At 40.8% G+C, this 25026-nt stretch overlaps 1 protein-coding gene across 2 annotated transcripts in view; it reads right to left on the reverse strand.

Moving 5' to 3' along the window:
• Positions 1 to 353: 353 nt before the first annotated feature.
• ago4 (argonaute RISC component 4) overlaps positions 354 to 25026 on the reverse strand; it is a 71969-nt gene continuing 47296 nt past the window's right edge. For both annotated transcript variants that reach the window (XM_080211415.1, XM_080211414.1), the window contains exons 14-19: positions 23846 to 23936; positions 23041 to 23265; positions 21670 to 21804; positions 9650 to 9751; positions 9179 to 9378; positions 354 to 7732 (exon numbers count right to left, since the gene is read on the reverse strand). In XM_080211415.1, coding sequence (XP_080067541.1) covers positions 7624 to 7732; positions 9179 to 9378; positions 9650 to 9751; positions 21670 to 21804; positions 23041 to 23265; positions 23846 to 23936 — 862 coding nt within the window. In that variant the 3' untranslated portion in view covers positions 354 to 7623. The remainder of the gene's footprint in view (positions 7733 to 9178; positions 9379 to 9649; positions 9752 to 21669; positions 21805 to 23040; positions 23266 to 23845; positions 23937 to 25026) is intronic.

The raw sequence follows: 25026 nt of genomic DNA on the forward strand, positions 1-25026 counted from the left end.
CATTTGAACCAGTTGTGTATATTGTATCCAGGCTTTTGTAGTGTGGTAAAGCAATGCCTCTATTGGCTACTCATCCAGCTAGTACGGTGGATTCAACAGTTATGGAAAATCACATATTGCACTGCTGCTGGGCTAAATGACCTTATTTGAAATTTAATCTTTGGCCCTCAACAAGTAACTGGTTAGCACATTAACAATTGCCATGTTGGTGGTTTACTGTCAATGCAACCTTTTGGTGGGGCCTGAAATCTACCTTCAGTATTGTCCAGAGCCCAAATCAGCATACACTAATAAATATGTTGCAACCAGTAGCAAAAGAGTGTAAAAAATATGAAGTTGATACACTTTAGAAATTCTGGCACAAAAATACCATTTTATTTTTGTCACATGAACACAAATTGTCCCTGCAGGCTAAAAATCATATTGCAGTACAGCTTTGCAATGCAATCAGCCAACATCTTTTAGCAATGTAGGGAAGGTTATCACATGTTATCCGTACCTACAGCTCAGGAAAGTACCTCGTATTGGTAGACATACGCACAAATCAAAAAAATAAAAATCAAAACAGCACTTATCTAAACATTCGTATGGGAAGCAAAAACAATTTTTTTCAATTTTACTTAAGAACGCATACATTGTACCAACAGCTTTTCCATGAACTACACACAAAATTGGTTACAGCAGAACTATGCAGCATAAAATGCTTTCAATGCAATTTTGTACAGCAAGGGCTGGAGCCTTAATACCATGGATTACCAGGCTAATTTACAGTACTGCTACTCACAAATGCCAGTATCAAATTTATTTTTCTTGGGGATGCAAGATAAAGGACTCTAATTACCAATAAATCAGTTGAACTAATGAATAAAAAAGTGACAGTATTTAGCATTAGGAATCAGCAAACTGCATTCTGATTTGGATGAATGTGCATCCCAAACATGCATTAAAATCAGTTTTAAACTGGCAGTGAACATAAACACCTACAGTAAATGGCAGTGCATCAGATTAGATATCCAGTACTGTTCTAAGACAAAGAGCTGATTCAGGAAAGAGGGGAAAAAAGTGATTATTGCTGAGTGGCATTCTGTCTGGGCAATTTATTAAAAACCATTATAACCAATTTATCATAATGACCACTCAAGAATTAGCGATCAGCAGCACTTTTCGCAACTGGAAATTTATACCAATAAGACAAAGTTTGCAAAACGGCAATATAAAAACCAGGATCAAATTTAAATAGTTCCACACCATTATCTCTAAATTCATACAAAATTATGAGTATTGCTTGCTGGTTAATATTAGGGGAGTGCCTACCATGGTGAGTCATTAGGTCTACTACCTGGTGTAGTAATAACCCATGCAGACCATGAAGGCTCCAGGTACGATCCCGATTCTGTGCTCTATTAGCTGCAGAACGATCACAGTTTGAAAGAAACACTACAATGTTCCCACCAAATTCCCGACTGGTGATCCCTTTGGGAAGATGTGCATCTGGACAGAGTGGGGCCTGGTTTTCATCTCTCCAGATGGGTGAAATAATTTGCAACAGCATTGGAGGTTCTAGTTAAAAATATACATTTAGGTGAGTTACTTGAGGAACATTGCATTTATGGAAGTGTACTCTAGCTTATGTCACCTTTCTAGAGGAAAATGGGAGGAAGACAAGCTCAATTGTGTTTTTTCTATATTTATAATGCACAGTTCAGTCAGATGGTTTTGGATAGATTAAATTAGCAAGTTTCACAGAATGAAAGCCTGTAGACAATAAAAGTCTGGCAGAGGGTTCATCAAAATGCAAAGCACAAAAGGTAGACAATAGTTACAGACGTGTTTTTTTATTGGGGAGGTGCAGGGATGGTGGTAATAAAAAAGAACCAAAGTTTTTGTTTGCAAAATAAATCATCCCATGGATGATGAACAACCTGCAATTCTGAAGAAATGGATTTTTGAATTGTAATTATACATCAATAATTTACTTAAAAATACTCCTAAAATTGCAGGACATTGGTTACATTTATTCAAATCTTTGGACAGCAGAGTAGCTTTCAAAATAGTGCACTTCAGTCATTCATCCAAATCATAATTCTGGTATTAACAGCATTTGAAATGTATTTTTTGTCAGTTCATGTGCAAACCAGATACAACACAATTGCCAAGGCAAAGGGAAGTTACAAAATACGCGTTACAGTAGCTATCAATAAGCTATGGCTACCATGAAATCCACTAAACATGTCGTCCTTCTCTGTTATAAATAAAAACAAACACTTCTAGAGGTGGGGAGAAGACAGATAAGGAGAATCCTGAAAAAACGAGAGCACACGGCAAGCTTCAAAGCAGAATGGTAATAAATGTGACAATGGTCATGGTAACACATCATTGAACAGACAAAATCTGACCAGTAGCCAGAGCTGGTGAATCAGTAAGGGTGTAAACATTACAAAATGGTGAGGTTAGGAGTTTATTTAGATTACAGAAGTGCAGAGGGCTGTTAATACATGAAAGGCTATACCAGTATGTGGTGGACTCAGTAATGGCTTTAGAGGAAAAAAAATAGAAAAATGGAGAAAAAAGGCATGGGGAAAAAGTGCAGAAGAATGGGACTAAATGAATAGTTCCAAGAACCTGATCAGGTGTGATGGGTTGGATGGTGTCCTTCTGTGTGGTGAAATTCTTTCATCCAATGGCCATTAGGTACAAAGTCATTGCAAATGTCTTACCTATTTCTGTTGGCTTCTAGAACCATGGGATTTTGTTCATATGCAAGACTATAAATTAGTACACCACCTCAACAAAAATTTCTCTAGTTAGCTTTAACAACATCATTCAAAACACGCTCAAGTTTCATGATCAGACTTGGAGTTTCAGTACATAATGGATCAATAAAGTGACATACCATCCCAGAAATCCCTGCTGCAAGCAGTTTCAAATCAACTGGGTTTCTTTGAACTTGAAACTATTCTCCCGTTCTTTGCAGTACTGCATATATTAAACTCTCAGCATTAATTCCTATGCAAGCACTTATGCTTCCAGGCTGAGAGTGAGTGCATACAATGTTTTCACTCTCATGTTCAATGAGGTAATTATTTCATTGAGGTGGAAACATATCCAATTTGTTTCAGTTACAGTAAATTTAGCTGGTGGGAGATGCCATAATAAATAAAGTGACAGATAGTTTACCCATAATATTAGGAGTTACAACCTCAGAGGACACATTTTCTCGTAGTTCTAGGCATAAATAAACAACTGCAATTTTCCCTCAGCATAAAATGAAATTGATTTTGTATCCCTGAAATTCATTCCAAAATGTGCATTATTGTATTCAGTTATTTAAATTCTGCTCACAAATGTCATTCACACTTGGAAAATAGTTATGTGAAAATGCCCCATCCTCCAACTCTAAATCACATTTGTCACATTCATACAAATAAGATGAAAATAAATTGCAGTTAGTCCCCACCACTAATAATGCAACCTCTACTGACCCAGCTACCCTTTAGATAAATTTCAGAACAATGAAATTCAAATTGATATAGTCATATAGCTTATTCAAAAATTAATAGAAACAGAATCTTGTAATGAAAAGTCCAAGCTGTTTGCATTATATAATCTTACATTTGCAAAAGCATTTGCATTCGAGAATATGGATCCAATATTCCACAAATATACATTTCTATTACAATTAATAAACTTATTAAAGAAAATATAAAATACACCCTGTATAAGGTGTGCCTCTCACTGAAGGGTTTTTATACTCCAAGATCTAAAGACTATCCATTGTTTTCAGGGATCTGAACAGCAATGTTTTAAACAAGAACTTTGAAAACTTATCCATAAAAATATTGTTCATAAAAATTATTAACAGCCTCGCCTTTCAAGCACCTTTGGCACCATCTAGTTGAAGCAGTTTAATCTGGAGGTACAGGTACCAGTAATCCTATGTGCCTCAGTTAAGAAATACTATAATGCTGGCTAGGTGAATTGGCTACAAAATGTCGGGTACTGAAAAGTATGAAGCATTAGTTCTGCTGGTAAAGTTCATTGCAATAAGATTGCAAAGTGTGCACGAGACAAAAGTCTTATTTCAAATGGTAAAATTATTTGTCATTTAAGAGGGCGGGCCTTTGAAAAATGTTGCAGACATCATTACTCAAGCCCAGGCAAGTTTAAAAACACCACAATTCATAAAAAGGCGCATGTTTTTTAAAAAGTAAATAAGAGATAGAAACCCTATTTCAATCCCACTCCCCCAAAAGTGAATTGGTCTCTTTACTGATCCATTTATTGCCAGGGTCACATACCCCAGTAATCCTGTGGTTTTCTTTTTAAATACAGCAGCAATTTCGTGAGCAACATCACATTCAAAGTGAAAATTATAATATAAAGTTGACCATAAAGATATCAGCTACCTGATTTAGAGCATTTAAAAAACCCTCAATGTTAGCTGTCACTAAGATCAACTTTAAAAGAAACAACCTGTGCTAATTTGCAAATGCCAAGATAAAGATTAAATGCAATGCCAGGCATGCATGGTAATGAAACACAGGTCAGTCACCAAGTTATAATGAATCATTTCAATTGTCAAGGACACTAGTCTTTTGGTATTGTTTGTGGGGTCAGACAGAAAGACGACATGTCCCCTTTTCTTTCTTGCTCTGCCTCTTTTCATTTGGCTCACCTCCAACCCTAGTTGCCCCGTGATGCCTCGCCCTTCTATTCTGGCTTGTCGTCTTCTGGACCTTTTCCTTTTTATTATTCCTGTTAGTCTTTTCTTGTATGGGGCAGTGGATAGGAGTGTAAGGAGGTATTTATAGTTCTCACACGATGGACAATCTTGGCTGTTATCCTGAAGGCTAACAGGATAACTCGTAACAGCCAAAAACCTTGAAAAAGGTATTTGTGGCCATTTGTTTGAAAGCAGTCAATAGCTACACTGGAGATAGTCTGATAGAAATATTTTTCTATATTAAAAACCTCCTCAGCACTACTTTCATCTATGGAATGTCAAAACGTATTGTCGAAAATTTGACAAATCTTTTTAAGGTGCAAGCAAACAAAGTAATTGCTTTAAGGGGAGGGAAAGGTTGACAGGATGAAAGCAATCACAAGCTGATATTCCTCAAACAAACAGTCTCAAATGTTCAATAAAACTTTTAACATTTAACTTAAACAGGATTTTGCTTTGGATTTCTTTGATTCCCTTATTAGCTGGTTTAAAAAATGCAAAATTTTGTTGCTCAGCTGGAATACTGATGTGCTGCTTATCCCCATTTTTAAAAAAGGCTCACAAGCCATGTAAAATTGTAGTCTAAAACCAGAATGCAGAATCACATTATGAATCAGTTTTTCTGTCAAGACTTTTCTGAATTGGACGACAGGATATAAAAAGAAGGCCGTGTTTCATCATAAGCACATTCCAGTGACTTCTCCTTTACAGTTTGCTTGTTCTACTTTTGAACATATTGCACAAGTTTCAAACACAATAAGGAACACAAAGTATGCACAATTTAAAACAAAACAGAATTACGGCCTGATTATGAATCGTGATGTCTCTCACAAAAGGATTCAATTTGTACCATAGTATTATACCCAATGTCTCAGCCTCCTTCCCAGTTTAGCAAGTTGTATCTTTCTTGCCCAAACTATAAAGTGATCTTGGACAGTCCAGCTGGCAGAAGCCCCAAAGTAAATACAGTCAAGTATTTTTCAAGCACCATAACAGTTTCTGCAACTTTTCTGCTTCCATAACCTATCAAGTAGGCACCTGAAGGTTTCTGTACTGGAAACTCAAATGCAGCAAAAATAGGTACTTAAAAGGTTTGAAATTGACAAACAAAAAAAAAAGACCTGACAATTACAATTTATAATTCTGCATATAAAGTTCAAGAACGCTTTTTTCAAAATATCCAAGTACAGTACACTCCACATATGCAGTTCTACTGAGTCTTTTGCTAATTACAGTTTTAATTTTGTTATATGCAAGTCTAATTTGAGGATTTTTTTCCATATGACATTTCTACCTCTTTCAACTATGGATTAAGATTTTACGGTAAAAATCACATTAAAACTTTTAGTGCAAAATGCCTTTAAAAAAATTGAAATTCACTTTCTTGTATCAGGGATGGAATTTATCAGAGGCAGCTTGGGTAGACTGCCATTACTATAAATTAGGATTGTCATGGCAAAAAGATGTCAAACTAATAACTTGAATTGAGAATCTAAGATTTACAAAACCACCAATCTTTGATTGGCAGATTAGTTAAAATAGCCAATTGTAGGAAATACATTGTTGTTGGTGTAGCACAGATGGGCGAACTAACTGGGGATGGACAGTCCAGCTGGCCTTACTACAAAAGGAATAGAATGGTCAGATTACCAAAAAGATAACAGTAGCGCACCCATTATCAGTGCAAATAATCCTAGAGTTAGGCATCTCACACATCTCAGGATATTTGCAAATGTTCACAGCAAAACATTTTGAAAGCATACAATAAAACCATGAAATGTTGGAGATATTCAGCAGGCCTGGCAGCATCTTTGGGAGAAATAAGGTTAATATTTCAGGTCAATGACTTTGAGTGGGATTCTTCAGCTGTTCATATGGCTGAGTGCCAAATTCTCCATCCTCATTGGCAGCAATGGTGGGCCACGAACAGCTGGAGAACTCCAGCCCTTGTATCAAAACTGGGGGAAAAAAATTGTTAGCTTTTTCTAGTTCTGATGAAAGGTATCAACTTGAAATGTCAACTTTGTTCTCTTACCACAGATGCTGCCCGATCTGCTGAGTACCTTCAGCATTTCCTGTTGTCATTTCAGATTTCCAACATCTGCAATATTCTGCTTTTCGACTTTGGAATCATAATTCGTTAAAATGGTTCACTTTATGCTTATATACAGTTAAACTTCGCTTTAATTCCTAGCATAAAACTCTAGTATTTTTAACCAACTTCAATCTCTTTGAAGCTGTGAAGTCATGAGGAGTACAAACCTTGCCAGGTCAATAACTCTTTTGACATTATCTGAGTGCATAATCATAGGGTTTGCCTGTACTTGTATAGTTTGGAAACACTTGCCCCTTTACAGCTGTATAAATTTCAAGAGTTCCCTTTGAAACTTTTGCACAATAGACATACTCAAAACTATCTACAAAGTATCCCTAATGTTCATTTTCACACGCGCATACCCACATCAGTCTGTTTGTAAAAGATTAAAAATAGATGGGAGTTTTACAACAGTATTACCTCGTATAAACAGAGAAAGAAAACACACAATATCAAAACTTGCTACTGAATGTAGTAACACCCAAAGTCATTCATGCATATTTTCCTTAGGATGTTCGGCCTTGGTGCCTTGAGGTAAAAAATATAAAATCAGTACAGTGGAAAAAGCCACCAGTATTGTCCTCGTATAGTGCTTCTGATAGACTTTGAAGAACAATGGCTCATTTCTCTGTGCATTTAAATCTGTATGAGCAAATGAGTCATTCAGTGCGTTGCATTCTATTCACTGGTAGACTGCGGTCTAAAACCAGCTTGGCCCTCAAGAGTTTGTTTAAAAAAATTAGCACTAAGTAAGGACATTTCAGAACGGCACAGTATGCTGCAAAATCGTTGGAAACTTCAGGTTTTATGCAAAATACATTGTATGCTGAGTATCATGGTGGACTTGTACAGCCTTGGCAAGTGCCAGTGGATCCCGTCCATTACTCTGTCCAGAAATGTGGCTTCCTTCAGCACTGTAAAGATTAAAGAATTAATTTTAAATATACATGGAAATATGTTTTCAATTTTTGATCCAATATGGATGTATCATGTACATGTTGGACAATACATTAATGTTCTCTATTTCAGAGCTAGTTCTTCAAAGTGAAACATTTAGCTTTTAATGTATAATCCTCATTAAAGGGTTCCAATTATCTTACTGCTGCTACAACATTAAGTAATTTCCAAAGACTCAAATCAACCAATAATCGGTAGAATGTCAGCAATCAAATACTTTTTTTCATTCTTCTGATGAAAAAAGGAATAAACATAAACTAAACATGACTGAATGCCGAGCTTTTCAATTGTAACTCATAGTTAACTTGTGGCAGTTAACAAGTTCAATACTCAAGAATCACCCAAAATTGGAGATTTTCTTTTTAATCTGAAAAAGGCCTCAACAGCAACCGTGAAGGAGAATGTGGTTCCTTCCTTGTCTACAATAGAGAACAGAGTTTGTTTGATAATCAAAAAGGGAGTTTGGTGAATTCTGTTCTATTTAGTGCAATCTTTGCACCTGGGCAGAAATTTCAGGCACATGGGCTGATTTCCACTTTCACTTGGGTTTGCAGTAAGATTAGGACAGGGGCCTCTCAACATCTGATGCTGTATCCCTGACCTGGCTGCTATTATGTGTTAGCAGATTTTACCGATTGGAAAATACCCAGCCCCAGCTTATTTTCAGCCATGATCTTATTGAATGGCAGGGCAGGCTCGAAGGGCTAGATGGCCTACTCCTGCTCCTATTTCTTAAGCTCTTATGTTTATGTTCAGAACGTACACACATGCTAAGTGATGAAACGGCAAATGCCCATCATACCACAACAAAATTCAAAGCAAAAATTTAAGTAGTCAATGACTTAAAACCATACAAGTATATGACTATTGACTTCTTAAAGCCCTTGCATACTGGTGTCAATGATTTTGAAAGTCATTTCTTACACAGTTGGCAACATACCTAAAGAAAATTACTAAAGCAATTTTTCAACCTTGGAATTATCAAGGCTGAACGAAACCTTCAGGAACTGGTGGCACAAACCTCCAATGACTCAATAAAAAGGGAACAGCCTCAGTAAGAACTACAGTGGCAATTAATTTTAAAGGGCACAATGTTCTTTCAATTTTCCTTCATCCAATGTACTTTTTCATTCAGGAAGGTACGAGGGAGACAATTACTTTTCAGTGAAGGGGCCAAATTTGATTACCTTTGTCGTCATATACTTTGCACTGTCTGTAGCATCTTCTTGTAACGCAGAATTTTGAACGCAAAACCAAAGGTCAAAAATTGAACTCCAGTTAACAACACTCTACATACATGGATGCCAGAAAAATGCAACCAGCAACTGGGTTAATTAATTAAGCAAAGTTGTATATAAAAAAAAAAATGGAGAAATCAATTTTTCACTAGGTCACTGTCTTACCTGTCATGATCTTTGTCCACAAGATGATATCTTGCTCTGAATGCAACCAGTCTGGCATAATATGCTGGTGCAGGAATCGAGACAGAACGCGTGCACCGCACATAAGTGTGACACAGCTGATAGGTCAGTAGCTGCAATTCATCAGCTGAGAAACAGTTGTCATCCCACAAGACGTGGTAGTGTGAAGGACGGCTGGTACCCTGAGAATACAAACAAAATGAGACTAATATTTGCGATGATGAGGACAGAGAAAATTCCTGACATTCTAACTCAGTAGAGTCTGAAAATGAAACGTGCACAAAGAAAATTCACTAATTTTTCAGTCAGAGCAATAGACTGCTGAAGCACACAACTGAAAGCTTACAAAGAGTGAATCGCTGCACTCATCTCTGCCTAATCATTGAAAAGTAAAGTCCAGGAATTTTCAAACAATTTTACAATATCAAAAGATGGTGGCAGAATGTACTGTACCTGAATTCCTGCATGACTACAAAGGTAGAAATCAAACTCTGAGGGATGGGTGATGGTGCTGTCAACAGTGGTACCAGCAGGGACATTGCCACTTTTACCCACCTGTCAATTGAATAATAACCTGAATTATAAGAGGTGTCAGAAAAACAAAAAGCTACAAATGACCCGTAACAGAGTTACTGAAAAAAGTAACTGAAATTTATAGTATCTTTTACAACAAGATATCCCACAGCATTTTGTAAGTATTTTTGAAGTTTTGTAATTGCTGCAATACAAAAAAAATACTCTTTCATGGGCCGTGAGCATTGCTGGCTACCTTCTCCAATTGGTGGTGTTGAACCACTTTCTTGAACTGCTGCGATCCATGTAACGTAACTACATCCACAATGCTGTAGGTTTCAACTCAGCAACAGTAGAGCACAGCAATATAGTTGCAAGTCAGGATGTTGTGTGGCATGGAGGGCACCCTGCGGATGGTGGTAGTCCCATGCATCTGCAGGAGCTTGTCCTCCTAGGTGGAAGAGTTTGCAAGGTTGGAATGTGCTGTTGAAGCAGTCTTGGTGAGTTGCTGCACTGCATCTTGTAGACGGTGGACAGTGCTGACTGCCAGTAGTGGAGGAGTGAACGTTTAAGGTGAATGGGGTGTCATCAAGCAACATTTGTTCTCGAAAGTGTCAAGCTCCCTGACTGTTATTGGAGCTGCACTCACCCAGGCAAGTGAACAGTATTCCATCAGACTCCTCACTTGTGCCTTGTAGATGGTGGACAGGCCTTGAGAAGTCAGGTGGCAAGTTGCTTGCCACAGAATTCTCAACCTATGACCTGCTCTCGTAGTATTTATATGCCAGGTTCAGTTCACTTTATACATCAAGTCTGAATATTGTCTACATCTTGCGGTACATGAACATGAACAACTTCAGTACCTGAGCAGTCTTAAAAAGTGAGCATTGTGCAGTCATCTGTGAACATCCCTACTTTTGACTTTGTGATGGAGGGAAGGTCATAGAAGAAGCAGTTAATGGTTGTCTAGGATATTACACTGAGATACTCCAGCAGTAACGTCCTGGGGCTTAGATGACTGACCTTCAACAACCACAGGCAAGTACGATTCTAACCAGGGGAGAGTTTCCCCCAGATCCTAATGCTCCTTGCTGCCACACTCAGTCAAATACTACCTTGATGGCAAGGAAAGTTACTCTGACCTTTCAAGTTCAACTTATTCATGTTTGGACCAAGACTATTATGAAAATTGTACTTCCCTTGCTGGGGAACAGAGGTCAGAAATTTTAACATTGGACAGACCTTGGACTTTCTGCACATGCATAGATCAGGAGTGGGCTGCAGATGGACAGTTCTAGCACAAGAACCTGGGTCTGGTGACTAGGATCAGAGTTCCATGACAGATTAAATGTCCCAGGGATAGGGAGAAATCTTAAAAGAAGCCTCTGGTATGGTTCAGAGATGGGCCCCATTTATGAACAAAATGGAGAAATACATTACAAAAAGTAAAAAGGCAGTAGGGACCAGAATTTAAGTGAAGAGGGCAGCCAAAATTTGGTGACTCTATGATATATCAGTATTCGAGGCAGTCTTGAGAAGGTTCACAAATTTATTCCTGGAAATGGGGAGATCATCTTATGAGAAGTTGAGTAGGTTAGAATTGTACTCATTGGAGTTTATAAAAATAAAAGGTGATTTTCTTAAGACATATAGGATTCTCAGGGCCCTACAGGGTATAGCTGAGAGTTTAGTTTCCCTAAACTAGAGAGTCTAGGTATGGAGATGCTGGTGTTGGACTGGGGTAAGCACAGTAAGAAGTCTCATAACACCAGGTTAAAGTCCAAAAGGGTTTATTTGGTAGCACAAGCCACAAATCTAGGACCAGAGGGCATAATCTCAGATAATGGGGTTGCCTATTTAAGACCAAGGTGAGAAGGAATTTATTTTCTCAGAGGGTAGCAAATCTGTGGAATTCTTTACCTCAGAGGGCTGTAGATGCTGGGTCATTAATTATGTTCAATGCTCAGATAAGAGATTGTTAAAATCAGTAAGGGATTCAAGAGGGATGGGGATAAGGCAGAGGTCACATCAAATTAGTCACAATCTCATTGAATAGTGGAGCAGTCTCAATGGGCCAAATGGCCTACTTCTGCTCCTACGTCTTGTGGTCTTAGTTACCCTACTGGTGCAGTAGCCTTCTGCTTGGTACAGCTGAAAATCTGAAGTTGTGTCTGTAATTTGAGTGTAGACTCAGGATTCAGGGGAACAGAATCTTGAAAGACGAGAGTGAAATCCTGCTAAGTGGGCCATAGTCTGGTAAAGGGCTCAAGAGAAGCCCCAAAGTTCAAGAAAGCTGCTGAAGGTTGGTGATTTCATGCTGTGAACCATGGGGTCAAAGGTCCTTCTTTGGCATGGTAGTGTTCTGCTCAGTGTGGCCAATGAGCTAAAATTATGTTCACCAGTGGGTGCTGGAGGGTAGACTCAGAAATCCAGAGGACAGAAGCTTGGGAGACGAGATTGAAAGCCTGCAAGGTGGGCTGTTGTTGAAGCCAGCCATGTTGGAGTGACCTTTGGAGAGAATTCCAAGGCAAGATCTTTGAAGGTGAAAACCGGAAATCCTCAAGGAACAGAGTTTCAGTGGGATTGACTGACTCACAGCTTTACTGATGTCTGGGTGGATTGTTGAGAAATCCAAGGTGTGTGTTTTGGTCACCATTTGATTCAATGTGCAGTGTGGTGTGCTCAATTACAGTTTGCCTGTTAATTCACATGTACCTTATAATAACACTGAAGAGTAGAAGATAGATTCTGACCAAGTATAGTAAAGCTTATTATGCTTTTTTTTTTAAAAAGCTGTGGAATCTTATGGTTTTCTTCATTGAACAAATGTCTTAAATCTCAAACTTTGTCTATTTTAAACAAAAATGTTAACCGAATCTTACCAACTTGGGGATCTGGCCAAGGATCATAACTTGGCAATGAGGTCAGGAGCTGAATGGCCTTGAAGGAACCCAAACTGGGCATCTAAGTTATTGCAGTATAAATGTTGCTCAATAGCACTGTCAACGACACCTTACAGATCTAATCTACATGCAGCAGAGTTCAGATAATCAGTTTCAGCAAATGTTGTTTGAGGGATAAATATTGATTTGGCACTGCCCTGCTCTCCTTCAAAGTAAAAAGTCTGACAACACCAGGTTTTAGTCCAACTGATTTATTTGATAGTAAACGCACAAGCTTTCGGGTTAGTCCCTTCGTCAGGTGAATGGAGAGTTCTGGCCTCAGACAGAGCATATAAAGCACAGACAGTTTACAGATGACTGATTAGAATGTGAATCTTTACACCTAACCTGCTGTTCAAGTCTTGAAGTGGCTAACAATGTGAGTGGAAGGAGCACTGATCACAGGTTAAAGAGATGTGTATTGTCTCCAGACAGTACAGTGAGTGAGGTTTTGCAAACCCAGGCAAGTGTTGGGGGTTACCGGTAGTGCGACATGAACCCAAGATCCTTGTTGAGACCGTCCTCGTGTGTGGAACTTGGCTATCAGTCTCTGCTCAGCGACTCTGCACTGTTGTGTGTCGTGAAGGCCGCCTTGGAGAATGCTTACCCGAAGGTCAGAGGCTGAATGCCCGTGACCACTGAAGTGTTCGTCAACAGGAAGGGAACAGTCTTGCCTGGTGATTGTCGAGCGATGTTCATTCATCCGTTGTCGTAGCATCTGCATGGTCTCCCCAATGTACCATGCTTCCCGAAGCAAGACTGTTCCCTTCCTCTTGGCGAACACTTCAGTGGTCACGGGCATTCAGCCTCTGACCTTCGGGTAAGCATTCTCCAAGGCGGCGTTCACGACACACGACAGCGCAGAGTCGCTGAGCAGAGACTGATAGCCAAGTTCCACACACATGAGGACGGTCTCAACAAGGATCTTGGGTTCATGTCGCACTGTAACCCTCAACACTTGCCTGGGTTTGCAAAACCTTACTCACCGTACTGTCTGGAGACAATACACATCTCTTTAACCTGTGATCAGTGCTCCTTCCACTCACATTGTCAGCCACTTCAAGACTTGAATAGCAGGTTAGGTGTAAAGATTTGCATTCTAATCAGTAATCTGTAAACTGTCTGTGCTTTATATGCTCTGTCTGAGGCCAGAACTCTCCATTCACCTGACGAAGGGACTAACCCGAAAGCTTGTGCGTTTACTTTCAAATAAATCGGTTGGACTAAAACCTGGTGTTGTCAGACTTTTTAACTGTGTTTACCCCAGTCCAACGTCGGCACATCCACATCATGACTCCTTCAAAGTGCCATGAAATTTTTTAGGTCTGTAGGACGATGCTGATGGGGCTTCTATTTTACATCTCATTCCAAAGCTAGCACTTCAGACAGTGCAGCAATCCCTTAGTGCTGCACTCTTATCTGTATAGATTACGTGCTGAAATATCTGGAGTGGAATTTGAACCCACAATCTTCTGCTTCGAGTGTGAGACTAGAAAAAAATTGATTTTCACATGAAAGGTTGAAATCAAAATTGCTAAAATCCACTGATGAAACCGCCATTGCAAAGAACCTTGTTTCATATTCAAAAATAATATCCAAGAGGATCTTAAACCACACAAGTACAATTGAACAAGTTAGCCCACCAGAGCAGAAAGATTTCAGTGTGCCTAATCTCATGACCGATGAGTAGAAGCAATTTGGCCAACAAGTACATAAAAAGTTCTCCCTCATTTGATTTAGTCACATGAATTAATATACAATGAGAAGTATTATTTCTTGCATGCTACACAGACAATGCATACTGTTCATACAGAAGGAAAGGAGGGAGTGCAGAATGTAGCGTTATTGTCATAGCTAGGGTGTAGGGAAAGATCAACTTAATGCGAAATAGGTCCATTCAAAACTCTGATGGCAGCAGGGAAGAAGCTGTTCTCAAGTCGGTTGGTACGTGTCCTCAGATTTTTGTATCTTTTTCTGGAAAGAAGACGATGGAAGAGTGTATTTCCAGGGGCAGCGGAGTCCTTAATTTTGCTGGCTGCTTTTCCAAGGCAGCAGGAAATGTAGACAGTGTCAATGGGTGGGAGGCTGGTTTGCGTGATAGACTGGGCTTTGTTCATGACCCTTCAAAGTTTCTTGCAGCTTTGGACACAGCAAGAGCCATACCATACCAAGCTGCAATATAACCAGAAAGAATGCTTTCTATAGTGCATCTGTAAAAGTTGGTGGGTCATAGTGGACATGCCAAATTTTTTTAGTCTTCTGTGAAAGTTGAGGCGTTGGTGGGCTTTCTTAACTATAGTGTCAGCATTGGGGGGGGGGGGGGGGGGGAGGAGAGGGGGAGGAGACGGGGGTCACGACCAGGACAGATTGTTGTTGTTGATCTGGATACTTAAAAACTTGAAGTTCTCAACCATTTCTACTTTGTCCTCATCGATTCAGACCGGAGGATTGTCCTGAAGTCAGTGACAATCTCATTCATTTTGTTGACATTGAGGGAGAAAGATTATTGTCGTTGCACCAGGTCACCAGATTCTACATCTCTTTCCTGTACTCCATCTCATCATTGTTTGAGATCCGACTCTCTATGATGGTATCATCAGCACACTTGAAAATTGAGTTGGAGGGAAATTTGATCACACAGTTATAGACGTATAAAGAAATATAGTAAGGGGCTGAGGCTACAGCCTCGTAGGGCAGTGATGTTGAGGATGATCGTGGAGGAGGTGTTGTTGCCTAACATTACTGATTGCAATCTGTGGGTTTGGAAGTTTAGAACCCAGTTGCAGAGGGAGGAGCCAAGGGCCAGGCCACAGAGCTTGGAGATGACTTTTGTAGGAATAATAGTGTTGAAGGCTGAGTTATAGTCAATAAATAGGAGTCTGACATAGGCGTCTTTGTTATCTAGGTGTTCCAGGATTGAGGGAAGGACCAGGGAGATTGCGTCTGCTGTGGACCTGTTGCAGTGGTGGGCGAACTGCAGCAGATCCAGGCAATCTGGGATGCCAGAATCGACTCGTGCCACGACCAACCTTTCTAAGCATTTCATAATGGTGGATGTCAGAACCAGCAGCCGACAATTATTAAGACACACTGCTTGGCTTTTCTTTGGTATCGGGATGATGGTTGTCTTCTTGAAGAAGGTAGGGACCTCAGGTTGTTGTAAAGAGAGGCTGAAGATGTCTGCGAATACCCCTCCAACTGGATGCCCAGGATCTGAGTGCTTGTCCGTGTACCCCATCAAGTCACTCTCTGTGGGTTGACGAAGGGCAAAGGCTGCTCTGACATCTGCAATGGTGACAACATCTGAACTGCAGGATTAGCATTTGAACTACTTTGCAACTGGTTTATACCAGAGGAAAAAATATCCAATGAGATTTACATAGCACCTTTAAACACAAAATGAAACCTCTAAGATACTTCATTAAGGGTGTGGAGGAAATGAATACCAAGTCAAAGGAACAGATATTAGGAGAGGATAACCAAAAGTTTGGTCAGGGTTGACTTTTAATATAGGAATTAAAGATGCAAGGCTGATGGAAATGAAGAGGCCAGAATCCACCACTTTGAATCCAAGAAAGACAAACTGTAGAAATTTGGAACTGTTGGTAAGAGAAATTTGGTGTCAAGTACACAAAAAAAAAGCAAAGATAAAGGCCAGTAGAAAGTTGGAAGAAAAAAGAGGCCCAGCTGTGAATTGGTAATAACAGTCACACCACCATCATGGCAACTAGTAGAAAATATAACCAAGTAAAGAATGTCCCAATAAGGGGGTGTCAACACCCATGTTTTGTATCATTTGAAACCAAGATATAAATGTAACCATCCACAAAGAGATCAAGAGTGGTAAGGATCTTATTTAGAAAAGTAGTGACGTTTCAGACAGAAAAGCAAAACAAGGCAAAGAATGATCCCCAGAACAGTCCAAGAATACAGTAATGGATACAGTCAGCATGATAGGAAGCTGGTTAGCAAGGGTATCCTTCAGCTGGCATATTGGATGGGAAAGCTAGAAATATGATAGGGCAATTGGGATTGCTGCTTCAATGAGGCAATGATGGATACCTTAAAGGACCCTATAGAGAACTTAATGAGGTGCTAACAGAAGTGTTATTCAAGGGGAAATTCATGTTCGAGATCAAACATCAGCATTCCCAACAATCATCCATAGAATCATGGAAACAGAAGCACAGAAAGCAGCCAGCCTATTGTAGCTGTGCTGCCAAGCCTAGTCCAACATTCCAGTCTTTGTATGTCACTCCCTCATTCTCTTTCTCAATTTTATTTATTGAATCAGCTTTCACCACCTTTTAAGTAAAACATTACAGATCACAGCCAGTTTTGCTTGGTTTTGTTTATAGGAGGTAGGTAAGCAATTGTACAATTAGCAGGACCAACTTGTAGTGCCCACAGCAGATGTCAGTCCTACTGTTTAATTGCAATCATATATCATGTATTTACTAAGCTACATTCATGTCCATAGTTTTCAAAAATAATTATTTTGTCCTCTCCATAACTACACATTGCTGAAAGAGTTCTGGCTACATTTGTAGGAGCTCTTATTTATTTGTAGTCTTTTCACTTGTATAATTAAGTAGCAGTACTGCAGTTTAAGCACCATGGCATTGTAGTTGCTGCCTCCAAGGGGGCTGTGGGGTCAGGAGGTTGTAACTGGGTGCTAGCGGTGATGATGATCAGACAAAACAATGCTTAACATCTTAATGATAGCGGATTACAAATAAAATGCAATTTTGTAACACCTTTTAAAGAGCATTCTATATGAAAAGCATTCTTAAGCAATTTCTTTGCAACTGGTTTTCACCAGAAAAGAATATTCAAAGACATTCATATAGCACCTTTAACTTAAAAAGAAACCTCTAATGATACTTCATTAAAGAAAATGAATGCCAAGTCAAAGGAGGAGATATTAGGATGGGTATTTATTCAATAAATAGACCAATGACGTGTACTAAAAATTTTTATAGAAAAATAAAATAAGTGCTGTTTGTTTCTCCGCTAATCAATTTTCTTCCCTTCTCTCCTGAAGGCAATTGTAAGGATGCGTGAAAAACTACAGTATCTTGTCTAACTGGTTGCACTGACAGACTATTTAACTTGGAATCATGGCTTTTGAGCTCTATCCTAGCTTTCTTCAGATGTGATGGAATTCCGAGAGGGGTTAAGGGACAGAGATCAGCAAGTAGTCAAACCAGGGCAACGGGAAGAAGGCACGTGGGTAACTATTAGGAAGGGGAAACCTCAGGTGATGGACAGCACACTGGTGGATGTCCCCCTTCAAAATAAGTACTCCTGCCTGAGTACTACGGGGGGGGGGGGGCGGAAACAGCTCATCCGAGGGAGGCAGCAGTGGCCAGGTCTCTGGAGCTGAGCCAGTATGTCAAAAAATTAAAAAAGAGAGCAGAAAGGTAGTATTAATAGGGGACTCCACAGTGAGGGGGGCAGGCAGGCGTTTTTGTGGATGTAGACGTGAGTCGTGGATGGTGGTTTGTCTCCCTGGAGCTGGGATCCGGGATGTCTCTGGGCGTCTCCCAGACATCCTGAAGGGGGAGGGTGAGGAACCGGAGGTTGTAGTGCATATAGGTACTGCTGACGTAGGCAAGAAGAGGGAGGCAGTCGTGAAAAGGGACTATAGGGAACTAGGTAGACAGCTGAGGAAGAGGAAAGCGAAGGTAGTAATCTCAGGATTGCTGCCTGTGCCACGGGAGAATGAGGGCAGGAATGGAATGAGGTGGAGGCTGAATGCGTGGCTGAGGGACTGGAACAGGGGGCAGAGATTTCGGTTCCTAGATCATTGGGACCTCTTTAGGGGCAGGTGTGACCTGTACAGTAAAGACGGGTGGCACTTGAATCCCAGGGGGACTAATATCTTGGTGGGAAGACTGGCTAAGGCTACTGGGGGGACTTTAAACTAGAAAGGATGGGGGGAGGGAATTGTGATGGGGAGACTGGGACTGAGGAGGTTAGCTCCCAGGTAGGGAAGGACTGCAGGCGGTATGAGAGGGAGGTTAGACGGGGTGGAGAAGGGTAATGCCCAGACTGAGGGGCTGAAGTGTATCTATTTTAACACCAGGAGTGTAGTAAATAAGGTAGATGAGCTTAGGGCGTGGATTGCTGCTTGGGAATGTGATGTGGTGGCCATTACAGAGACTTGGATGTCTCAGGGACAGGACTGGGTACTTCAGGTGCCAGGATTCAGATGCTTCAGGAAGGACAGGGAGGGAGGCAAAAGTGGTGGTGGAGTGGCACTGTTGATCAGGGACAGTGTCATGGCTGCAGAGGAGGAGGATGCTGTGGAGGGACTATCTACAGAGTCTCTGTGGGTGGAAGTTAGGAACAGCAAAGGGTCGAAAACTTTGCTGGGTGTATCCTATAGGCCGCCCAATAGTGACAGGGAAGTTGAAGTGCAGATAGGGAAACAGATTCTAGAGAGATGTAGTAATAGCAGAGTTGTCGTGATGGGGGACTTCAATTTCCCAAACATCGATTGGAATATCCCAAGGGTAAGGGGTTTGGATGGGGAGGAGTTTGTTAGGTGTGTTCAGGAAGGTTTCCTGACACAGTACGTGGATAAGCCTACGAGAGGAGAGGCTGTACTTGACCTGGTACTGGCGAATGAACCAGGACAGGTGACGGATCTCTCGGTAGGAGAGCATCTTGGGAATGGTGATCATAATTCTCTCCCCTTCACGATTGCATTGGAACGAGATAGGATCAGGCAGGCTAGGAAGGTGTTTGTCTGGAGTAAGGGGAAATATGAAGACGTCAGGAAGTTAACTGGACAAATAAACTGGAAGGAGGCATTCTTAGGGAAAAGTACCAAAGGAAGGTGGCGGATATTCAAGGAATGTTTGTCTGGAGCTCTGCACGACAACATTCCAATGAGACAAGGAGGTTTTGGTAGGTCGCGGGAACCGTGGTGCACAAAGGCTGTGGTGAACCTAGTCAGGAGGAAAAGGAAGGTGTACAAAAGGTTCAGGGAGCTAGGAGATGTTAAGGATCTTGAGGAGTATAAGGATTGTAGAAAGGAGCTTAAAAGGGAAATTAGGAGAGCCAGGAGGGGTCATGAGAAGGCCTTGGCGGGTAAGATTAAGGAGAATCCCAAGGCCTTCTATAAATATGTGAAAAGTAAAAGGATGAGAAGAGAAGGGATAGGACCTATAAAAGGTGAAGGGGGAAAGGTCTGTGTGGAACCAGAAGAAATGGCAGAGGTGCTTAATGAGTACTTTGCCTCAGTATTCACGGTGGAAACTGATCTGGAAGATTTTGCTACAGGTTTGCAGCAAACGGAAAAGATTGAGTATGCGGATATTAAAGGAAGAGGATGTGTTAGAACTTTTGAATTCTATCAAGATAGATAAGTCGCCGGGACCAGATGGGATGTACCCCAGGTTACTGTGGGAAGTGATTGCAGAGCCCCTGGCGATGATCTTTGCGTCGTCAATGGAGACGGGAGAGGTTCCGGAGGATTGCGGATGTGGTTCCTATTTTCAAGAAAGGGAACAGAGATAGCCCGGGAAATTACCGACCGGTGAGTCTGACCTCAGTGGTTGGTAAGCTGATGGAGAGGCTTCTGAGGGACAAGATTTACGAGCATTTGGAGAGGTTTGGCATGATCAGGAATCGTCAGCATGGTCTTGTCAAGGGCAGGTCGTGCTTTACGAGCCTTGTTGAGTTCTTCGAAAATGTGACTGAACACATTGACGAAGGAAGGGCAGTGGACGTGGTGTACATGGACTTCAGCAAGGCGTTTGATAAGGTCCCCCATGCAAGACTTCTTGAGAAGGTGAGAGGGCATGGGATCCAAGGGGCTTTGGCCTTGTGGATCCAGAACTGACTTGCCTGCAGAAGACAGAGAGTGGTTGTGGATGGGTCTTTTTCTGCATGGAGGTCAGTCACCAGTGGAGTGCCCCAGGGATCTGTTCTAGGACCCTTGCTTGCTGTTTGTCATTTTCATAAATGACCTAGATGAGGAAGTGGGGGGATGGGTTAGTAAGTTCGCCGATGACACGAAGGTCGGTGGTGTTGTGGATGGTCTGGAAGGATGTCAGAAGTTGCAGCGGGACATAAATAGGATGCAGGACTGGGTGGAGAAGTGGCAGATGGACTTCAACGCGGATAAATGTGTAGTGGTCCATTTTGGCAGGACCAATGGGATGAACGAGTACACTATCAAGGGCAGAAGTCTTAGCAGCGTTGAAGAGCAGAAGGACCTTGGGGTCCGGGTCCACAGGACTCTTAAATCGGCCTCGCAGGTGGAGGATGTGGTCAAGAAGGCGTATGGTGTACTGGCCTTCATAAATCGAGGCATTGAGTTTAGGAATCGGGAGGTAATGCTGCAACTTTATAAGACCCTTGTCAGGCCTCATTTGGAGTACTGTGTGCAGCTCTGGTCACCTCACTATAGGAAGGACGTAGAAGCTATTGAAAGGGTACAGAGGAGATTTACAAGGATGTTGCCTGGATTGGGAGGCACACCTTATAGAGTTAGGTTGAGGGAGCTGGGACTCTTCTCCCTGGAGAGACGAAGGTTGAGAGGCGACCTGATAGAGGTTTATAAAATGTTGAGAGGAATAGATAGGGTGGATTCTCAGAGGCTATTTCCCCGGGTTGAAATGGTCACTACGAGAGGACACAGATTGAAGGTGCGGGAAGGCAAGTACAGAAGTGATGTTAGGGGTAAGTTTTTCACTCAGAGGGTGGTGAGTGAATGGAATCGGCTGCCGTCAGTGGTGGTGGAGGCGAACTCGCTGGGGTCTTTTAAAAGACTTCTGGATGAGTATATGGGATTTAATGGGATTGGGGGTTATAGGTAGGTCTATGGATTGGTAGGTATTGATGTGATCGGCGCAACTCGTGGGCCGAAGGGCCTGTTTGTGCTGTAGTGTTCTATGTTCTATGCTGGACACTCCTGCACCATATGGTTTAATTTCATAACTTGCAGTGCATTTACCCAGAGGGATAATTCTGTATAGCAGCATATGTGTAAACAAGGACACCTACCCTTTCACTTCTGTCGGCACAGAAAAGTCGAGTATGATGTCGTTTCTGAACGACGAGGTACGTTATGCCAGGTCTGTAGTCCTCCTCTAGGCTGATGCAGGCTTTCCGAATAGCAATAAGCTCAGGCCAAGCCACCTACATGCAGGTTTGAACAAAAAACACAAGGAAGAGTGAGGGTGCAGGAATATTTCTAGTTCAGGTGAATATTATGACTTTGTTGTACATTTTTCAGCAAATCATTTATTCCTCCAACTCTCATCCTAAAAAATGGACAGAAATAATTGTTTGAAGTACAACAACCTGTCAAATTGACCATGTTTTTTCCAATATAATTTTCTTCCAATCCTTCAATATAACAGAGTATCCAAAGAGGCTTAAGTACAAATGTGACCACTTCCATTTGTGGGAGAGACGCCTGCCACTAGTCACTGCCTCAACAATGGCAAGATCAAAATCAGTAACTTGTAACTCTAGAATTGAGAACTGATTCTGCATAATCTCAGGAGAGAACTGCCACGAAGCAGCTGGGCCACTTGGCGTAGGAATATCAGGGGACAAGATTCATCCCTAATAGTAATCAAAACACGATCATATAATCTTTACACTGAAAAATTTGGATGAAGTACAATGTCAAGTTTCAGGAAATTAACATTAATGGCTGAAAACAATGGATGTACTGAATCCAAAAGCAATGTGAAAACTGGTTGTCGCATTTTCTATACTATGACACAACCACTTCAAAGAGTGATTTAAAAAGAGAGTTTAGATGGAGTAAATAAAGAGCAACTGTTTTAGTAGCTGAAGGTCAATAATCAGAGGGCAGAGAGTTGAGATGGCTGGCAAAAGTGCCACAGATGAGAAAAGCAATTACAAGACCATAAGATAAAGGATCAGAATTAGGCCATTCAGCCCACTGAGTCTGTTCCACCATTCAATTACAGCTGATAAGTTTCTCAACCTCATTCTCCCGCTTTTTCCCCATAACTTTTGATCCCTTTATCAAACAAGAACCTATTAACTCCATCTTAAATGCACTCAATGACCTGGCCCCCACAGCCTCCTGTGGTAATAAATTCCATTGATTCACCACCCTCTGGCTGAAGAAATTCCTTCTCATCTCAGTTCTAAAAAAAATTGCAGTATGCAACTTGAAGGGTGGTAGATATGGATTCAATAGTACCTTTCTAATGGGAATTTAATATATGCATGTAAGAGAAGAAAAAGGGAGGGATATTGGAAAAGAACTAGGAATTGGAACAAAATGGAGTGCTCTTTCAGAGAGCCAGCCCAGACTCAATGTGTTGAATGGCCAGCTTCTGCCTTATCCTATTGTATGATTCGCTAAGCACTTCACCAATCTCACACACAAACCTGTTTCATTTGTCCTTCAGAAACTCCACCTCTGTAATAGATGATGCGTGTTGGCTTGAAGCGGGTTGATTTGTAAAACTGAATTAGGAGCTCCCGCACCATGTTGGACAAATCTTGGATCACCTCTTGACTGAACTGAAGGTCCTGAGAAGTTTCTTGTCTTGATGTCTGCACACGTACAGTTGCACAGTATCGGCTGGGATGTCCATCCATACTACCTACCACCTAAAAAAAGGAATCAAATTAAAATCTTATAATTAACTATAGCTTTTGTGGGTTACACAAATGTCACAGCTCCAGAGGCATCTGTAGAGGGAGAGACTATCTTTGAATGTTCAGATACAAGATATGTAATTGAATACATATAACATAACAACTGTTTCCCATTAACAAAGTTTGAAAACCTGCCCAAAGTATGGCATGTTATTTTACTCTTGCATGCTCCTCAGCTACAGATGTAATGTCACCGCCCCCACCACCACTTTTACCACTTAACTCTCCTTGTCACATGAATATAACACAATGGGCATTGGCATTTATGCAGTCATTTCTCATAAAAGCCCTAATGATTACAATGCTCCCAACTGACAACCAAGTTTTATGATGGTAACACATTTTTCAACCAGATAGCGCACTGGCTAATTTCTCTTCTGCTCTGGGTATTAAATTCAAATCAAATGTTTCAACCACTGCCCTGTTAACTTCAATATTTTGTTAGCACTGTTGTAACCCAAAACACATTTTTAGGTTAATCAACTTTTCAACATTGCCAGGAATAGCTTTCTGATGGTGTTTAACAACTTACAGCAGCAATGGAGGGTTTTTTGCCGTCTCCTGCTGGAGGGTGTGTGACATCAGCTCCCAAGAAGATAACAGGTTGCTGGAACACAGATGGCCTGCATACAATAAAAATCTGTATTTTTAAAATGCAATACTAACTTAACATTATAATACTTAACTGATTACTGAACAGTTGTAGTTTAAGTGAATCAAGTTAACAGATATATATATTCCCCACCCTAATTAAATTGAGTCACTAAATCTCCAGTGTTGTGATGTCTAGTTGCAATAATCATGCACGTACATCAATACGTAGCAAGGAGGGTGATCACCCTGAAAATAGCATCCAATGATGAAGTTACAAACTCTTTCTTTTAGGTTTCAGTATTGGCATTAAGTGTTCTTTCATTGGAGTGTTCATAACCTGTAGGAAATTTTAGCACGAGTTTATTTTTCCCCAGCATAGTAGCAAAGATGAAGGCGATAAAAGATGCAACGAAAATCAGAATTACAAACTTGCATCATTAACTTAAGCTTCTTTGACATTTAATTACTCTTGACTCGCATATGTAGATTTCAGGTGTACAAATAATAATTGTTATCTGCATTTCCAAGGGGAGGAAGTCTTTTCTGTACTAATGCATTTATTAATGATGTTCTACATCAGGTTTGTGCAAAACAGAGAGTCATGTGTGTTTAGTGTGAAAAATGCTTCAAGTTTCTGCTTGGCCTACTAAATGACCCTGCGAGAAGATGGAAACATACGATTGAGGAATGTATCAACGTACTTCTCATTTCCACTTTATAATTCATATGTCTTAACGTAGCTACTCTTCTACAGCTACAACACTCGCACCCCCTCAAAGTGGGGAATTGCTAAGGTATGCAATGTTGACAAAAAGCAGGACAAATCCAATCCAGCCAAGCTCTTGCTGGGTTAAAATCCAGAAATGCTCTAATGATATTGTGGGTGTACCTAGATCACATGGACTTCAGGAGGTTCAAAACGGCAGCTCACCCCACTGTCTTCTCAAGGGCAATTAGGGATGAATCATCTGCCAGCACACTTCATGTAACAGCTAATGAGCGTGCTTAAAATCTGCCACCATTGTCCACCATTCTTTGCTCAACCAATATACATGAGAAAAAAATAGTTGATTCCCCTCCTCATTGGTATTCAAGGCATATTTTTGATTTAGAACTGCC

Source organism: Carcharhinus amblyrhynchos, chromosome 24 (assembly GCF_965287045.1).
Source record: "Carcharhinus amblyrhynchos chromosome 24, sCarAmb.v2.hapA, whole genome shotgun sequence".
Lineage (NCBI taxonomy): Eukaryota > Metazoa > Chordata > Chondrichthyes > Carcharhiniformes > Carcharhinidae > Carcharhinus > Carcharhinus amblyrhynchos.